The sequence below is a fragment of the Spinacia oleracea genome, chromosome 3 (genome assembly GCF_020520425.1).
Source record: "Spinacia oleracea cultivar Varoflay chromosome 3, BTI_SOV_V1, whole genome shotgun sequence".
Lineage (NCBI taxonomy): Eukaryota > Viridiplantae > Streptophyta > Magnoliopsida > Caryophyllales > Amaranthaceae > Spinacia > Spinacia oleracea.
This window is the reverse complement of record NC_079489.1, coordinates 118,436,518-118,442,979: the sequence shown is the minus strand read 5'-3', so window position 1 is coordinate 118,442,979 and position 6,462 is coordinate 118,436,518. Positions and strand designations below refer to the sequence as shown.

Sequence of the window (6,462 nt, the reverse complement as noted above, 5' to 3'; positions counted from 1 at the left end):
TGTATTATTTATATTTTGGATATATGAAACTTTACGATTTTTCAAAAGATTATACTATTATGTACAGTACTAAATATGAGTTTTTTTTTAACATGTTGGACATAAAAATTTAAAAACGTATTGATTATCACAGACATATTTTGTCAGCTTTGGTAATAGTATGTCATACAATTACTGTTGTTAATTTTTAAGAATTATTTATTATATCATGCAAGCTATATTGTATTATTGGAACTTTATTAGGGAAAGGAGTACTAAAAAAATATAAACAAAGAATATATATATATATATATATATATATATATATATATATATATATATATATATATATATATATATATATATATATATATATATATAACTAAATAAAAATATTAGTGCTACACTGTAGAAAAATTGTCTCATAAAGGTAACTACACCTAAATTAGGTATAAAATTAAATTCACCCCTCGGTTCCTAATATATATCTCAAAAAATTCTTATTTAGCCTTCTATAAATTTTATTTTGTGCAGTATTGTTTAGCGAATAATATTATATTAAAGTGTTTAATTGCATTATACGACGAGTATGAAACTAATTTAAGGGGAGAAATTTTTCCTCAACGCCGGATAAAATGAAGTGTTTGGACAGGATAATATATTTAGGGATAAAGATTTTTGTGCATATTTTAACTTCACAATCTTTTCTTTTATTTGAATAAATTTCGTTCAAATATAATCTAATTTTTTTTATTAAAATTAGTTCATTAATTACGATTGAGGCTATGATTAGTGGTAACCAATAGAATTCAAAAAGGAAAGTGGGAATATTAATACTTTAGGAAATACCGAATTACAATCGATAGGAAATTTTCTCAATCAAAAGGGTAATGGTGAACAAAAAGGTAGACCCCTTAAGAAAGTAAATAAAGTACATGGTACTATCTAGCTAATTTTATCTAATATGGAGTAAGAAACATCCTGACTTTCCTAATGTTCCTCCATATTTAAAATACCTTACAATCCAAAATATTCGGTGCTAAATATTCTATTTTTGATTACCAATATCTCATATCAAAATAAAAACCCAATACCATGTGAAAAAAAAAATCTATCTTAATCACCAATATTTATATAATTTTTTTTAAAATGAAGATTTGAATCATATTGAAACTTAAAAGTACCAAACATTTTAAGTAATTAGTATATCACATTAAAAACAAACATTAAAGAGTTGTAACATTTAAAATTGACAATTTATAAATATACTAAAGAAAGTACAAGCACCTAGAATCCTTCCTTCCGATCCATCTAGGATTATAACGTTAATGTTTCGATATAATGTTAACCTATAAACTTAACTATTCTTTTACACTTATTCCATCCAAAAGGAAAGTGGTTAAATTATGAGAGATATGGATGACATGAAATTTTATTCAAACTCATTAACTTAATTAATGAACACAAACTTTTTAAAAAGACCGCCTGACCGGTCAGACCACCCACCCATAGGTGTTTCGCGGGTCAACACGTGGGTATGGATTCTATTTTCGGGTCGTATAAAAACATGGTTTTCTAACCCTAATTCACTTCTCTCTCCTCACAATCTCTTTGCCTCACTCTCTCTCTTCAAAATACCTCGCCCATTCCCTCTCCTTGCCGCACATATTGAGTGGTCGCCAGAATTCATGTCGCCGCCCATACTCTCTCCTCCTAACCGACTCTCTAGGCGAGTCAGTCCGCCTACGAATTTTCGTCTGTCCTATCTTTAAAATCGCCTGCGACGACGACGACAATGACGAGGTCAACAATAAAGCGATGACGATGTAATTCTTTGATCTCTCTCCTTCATTATCCTTCATCTCCTCCATTTTCTTTATGATTTCAAAGTTGAATCGCATTTTCTAGGGGTAGGGTTAGGGTTTGTTGCAATTAGTAGTATCCAATTGAGGTAAATAGTACTCCAGAAAGTGTTTTTTGACTGATTTTGTTTGATATTGTTATTTTTGTTCGTGAATCATTGATGTCGTTTGTCTAGCCGCGGCGGAGGGAACTGGTGGCGGTGGCTGCGACGAGTGCGAGGAAGGTGTGATAAACAGATCGAATATATGAATCTATCTACTTCATCTCTCTGTTCGATTTTCCGCGTTTTGATCCTTTTTATTCTGATTAAACTTGACTTTGAGTGGAAATCGAACTGGATTAATGATGAATTGTCGATGATTATGTTTCCCTTTTCGTTCTTACGACTAAAGCTTGATTGATGTAAAAATGGTGGAAGTTTGCCTCTGACACATTCAACTAAAGAAAATGTATTAATTATTGAGATTGAAAGTAGAAAGTGTGTTAATTATTGAGATTTTTTGCCTAGATTCTTTTAGTTAATAATAATTTCCATTTAGTTAATAATAATATCCATTTAGTTAATAATTATTTCATTTTAGTTCATCTTTTAGTTAATAATAATTTCCATTTAGTTAATAATTATTTCGTTTTAGTTAAGAACTATTTCGTTTTAGTTAAGAACTAGATGCTCATCTGCTCTATCTTATCCGAATGTTTTCTGTTGTTTGTGTTCTTGTCCAGTGTTTTTTTTGGACATTTTAGTTGAGGTTTTTCCATTGATTGCTGATTAATTTTCCTATTGAGGTTTTTCTGGAATGCTTTAATGTTTTGGTAAATTCTCTCATTTGCGACTTGATTTTGTATATTTTGTGTATTTTTGTTCATGAGATCGATGTTGGAGTAACTGCTGCTGCTGTTGTTTTCGTTCATTATATGTTTGATAAATTTGTGATGTCCTGCTACTTGATTGTACTAGCTGAGAAGATTTTGCTGCGAGTATTTGTTTGTTTGTCTGAAATCTACTTCAATAGAGTAGATTTTAGGATTTGGAATATCATATGAGGTAGTTTCAAGTACTTTCAAGATTCCATAAAACTGTGTTGCTTAGTCTAATTTTGATTGCGGGAATGAATTGAGGTTCTCTAACCATGTAGTTTGTTGCTGGTGCTTTGTTGTTGCTAGGCAGCGTGGGGAGGGCTGGTGCTTTGTTGTTGCTGGGCAGCGTGGGGAGGACTGTGGCAGGGCAGGGCTGCAAGATGGCAACATAAGGATACTGCTCAAAGTTGACAGCATCATGCAAGGAAGAAGCTACCCATATCATGATAGTGCATGTACTTGTAAGGGCATGCCTGGTTTTCATTTCAAGCCACCATGGTTAATCTTTTTTATCACCATGCCCCCACATTACATATCTCATTCCACCAAGATTGAAGTTCAGGATCTCTTTCTACTAGGCTGTCTGTTGGATAGTAGAACCAACAATAATCATTCACCCATGTCTCAATTGCAAACCAGATTTCAAGCTCGTCAACTGCAAAGGGGTAATCCTTCATCAACAGCTTCAGGCCATGCGGATGGCTGGAATCCTCAACTACCATCCCTCTAGAATGTTGCAAAAGACATATATGATTAGAAATGTAAAATTGCAGTAAAAGTTGCAGTGCGTGTTGTGGCTTAATGATACATGTAAATGAAACTACCTATTGGGAAGATCAGTAGGAAGTGCTTCATCAGTGAAAGCCCAACTTTTGTATACAAATGATGACAATTCCAAGCAAATTTTTCCATGTTTCACCAGCATTTAATGAGGATTTGCTTAGCCAATGTAATGATTAAATTTTATGTTGTTTTAGTTAAGTGTAACTTTGTTTTAGTTAAGTGTAACTTTGTTTTAGTTAAGAACAGTTTCATTTTAGTTAAGGGTTAAGAATTTTTCAAGTTGCGGTTTACCAGAAAAAAAATTGTGGTTTTAGTTTAAAATGGTTTTTGTTTAGTTCAAAATACTTTGGTTTTAGTTAAGAAAAAAATAGTTCTATTTAAGGTTACTGTTGTTTTAGTTGAGAATAATGATATTTTAGTTAAGACTAATGATCATTTAGTTAATAATAATTTTGTTTTAGTTAAGAATATTTTCGTTTTAGTTAACGTTAATTTGTTTTAGTAGAGAATAATGATGTTTTAGTTAAGTATGATTTTGTTTTAGTTAAGAATATTTTCGTTTTAGTTGAGCTTAATTTGTTCAGTTGAGAATATTTTTATTTTAGTTAAAAATACTCCGTAATTCTCTAGGTTTTCTAAGGTTTAGTTAAGATTTTTGTAGTTTCAGTTATGATTTCTTGGTTTTGGTTAAAATTTTGTGAGTTTCAGATAACGAATTAGTTAAGCAATGTAACCAATTAGTTAATCAATAGAACTAATCAGTTAAGCAATAGAACTAATCAGTTAAGCAATGAAATCAATTAGTAATTAAGCACTAAAATCAATAAGTTAATCGGATATTTCATGAAATACCCCCGAGGTTTAAGTTAATTCACCAGGTACCCTCGTTGTTTCAGTAATCTACCAGGTACCCCTCAGGTTTCATTTTCTCGCATGACTTAACCCTGCCGTTAAGTAGCCGTTAGAAACTTTTTTTCACCAGGTACCCTCGTAATTTATTTCACCAGGTACCCCTGAGGTTTTTTAGATTTTCACCAGGTGCCCTTGTGCTTTATGGTAATTTCACCAGATACCCCTGCTCACCAACGGCTAGTTTCACCAGGTTTTGTTCTGTAACAGTTGCTGGGGGAGGGGAATATGAAGTGAAAGAGGGGGCTGTCAAATACCCTATTAAGTTTGATGCAAGGACTTGTGGTTGTGGAGTATGACAAATATCTAGCATACCTTGCAGACATGGCCTTAGGGTTATTTACCACCAAAGACTTGAGGCTACTGATTTTGTGTCTCACTACTTCAAAGGGCAAGCATACAAGTTAACTTACTCAGAGCACATACACCCCATGCCTGACCCAACCCAATGGCCTTCTTTTGACCTTCCTATTATCCTCCCACCACCCATGAAGAGAGCATCAGGTAGACCCCCTAACCTGAGAAAAAGAGGTAAACATGATCCAAAAAGGGGAAAGAGAAATAGCACTGTGAGGTGTGGTAAGTGCAAGGAGGTGGGACACAATGCAAGGACATGCAGAGGTGGGGCCACTGCAAAGCAAAAGAAGGCTGCTGCTGCTGCTGCTGGTGGTGGTGCTTTTGGTTCTGCTGGTGCAGCTGGTTCTGGTGCAGCTGGTTCACAGCAAGGGGGAGATCAAGGTGCTTCCAGTTCACAGCAACAACGTAATGCATCAAGTAAGGGAAAAAGGAAGCGTACTTGATTTTGTGATTTATGCATAACTTTTTGCTTAACTTATCATGTATATCTTTTGCCAATGGGAGCAAGTTTTTGTAGAGCTACACTTAAAGTTTTTGCGTGTCGGGGGCACACTTTTGTAAAGCTACTTAATTCGGAAATGAAATATCATATTATTGATGAAATGTCATCATTCACTTTCTCATTACAAATACTAGAATAAAAAACATTACAATGCCAATTTTGATAGTTCCATGCATTAATTTCTTTTGCTGCTTGAGTTTCTTCTTCATTTGGTGAATTTCTTCATCCAAGCTTCTGTTTTCTTCAATTTCTCCTTCCTTTGTGCTACCTCTGTTGTTTCTGATTGGCAGTGGTTGCTCAATGCTTCCCTTGCACCACTTGAAGTTGTCACATAAGTCACACTTGTAATATAGTCTTTGAGGATTTTTCATTGTTTCAGAACTTCTTATTGCAAATTTTTTCCCACATATGTTGCATGTTTTGTTTGGAACTACAACGCATGAGGATTCATACGTTGTAGAAGAAGATTGGGATTGAGAATATGAGCTCATTTGAAGGTGAGTTGGGAATTAGGGAAAATATGAGTTGGTTAAGGGGAAGAACTGAAATTTGTAGTGAAGAGTTGCAGCGGCTCCCCCTTTAAATAGAGAAGGCTTACCAACGGCTAGTTTTTTTTAAAAAAACTAGCCGTTGGTGAGCAGGGGTATCTGGTGAAATTACCATAAAGCACATGGGCCCCTGGTGAAGATCTAAAAAACCTCAGGGGTACCTGGTGAAATAAATTACGAGGGTACCTGGTGAAAAAAAGTTTCTAACGGCCACTTAACGGCAGGGTTAAGTCATGCGAGAAAATGAAACCTGAGGGGTACCTGGTAGATTACTGAAACAACGAGGGTACCTGGTGAATTAACTTAAACCTCGGGGGTATTTCATGAAATATCCGTAAGTTAATAAATGGAACCTATTAGTTAATCAATAAAACTAATTAGTTAAGTAATGAAACGAATTAGTTAAGCAATGTAACCAATTAGTTAAGCAATGGAATCAACTAGTTAAGCACCAAAACAAATTATTTAATAAATGGAACCTATTAGTTAAGCAATAAAACCAATTAGTTAAACAATGAAACTAATTACTCCGTAGTTAAGCAATGGAACCAGTTAGTTAAGCATTGAAACCAATTAGTTAAGCAATGAATCTAATTAATTAAGCATCGGAACTAATTTGTTAAGCAACGAAACTAATAAATTTACTGTTATAAATAAACTAGT

General features: G+C 33.8%; 1 protein-coding gene across 2 annotated transcripts; it reads left to right on the top strand.

Moving 5' to 3' along the window:
• The first annotated feature begins 1,562 nt into the window (after positions 1 to 1,562).
• Positions 1,563 to 3,804, top strand: LOC110791681 (uncharacterized). Of its 2 annotated transcripts, XM_021996448.2 has the most exons (3): positions 1,563 to 1,805; positions 2,018 to 2,065; positions 3,007 to 3,804. In XM_021996448.2, the coding sequence occupies exons 1-3, from the start codon at positions 1,798 to 1,800 to the stop codon at positions 3,428 to 3,430; spliced, it is 480 nt and encodes a 159-aa protein (XP_021852140.1). In that variant the 5' UTR covers positions 1,563 to 1,797; the 3' UTR covers positions 3,431 to 3,804. The 2 variants fall into 2 exon arrangements, with proteins under 2 accessions (XP_021852140.1, XP_021852141.1); XM_021996449.2 differs by lacking the exon at positions 2,018 to 2,065 and having other exon boundaries at positions 1,564 to 1,805.
• The last annotated feature ends 2,658 nt before the right edge of the window (positions 3,805 to 6,462 follow it).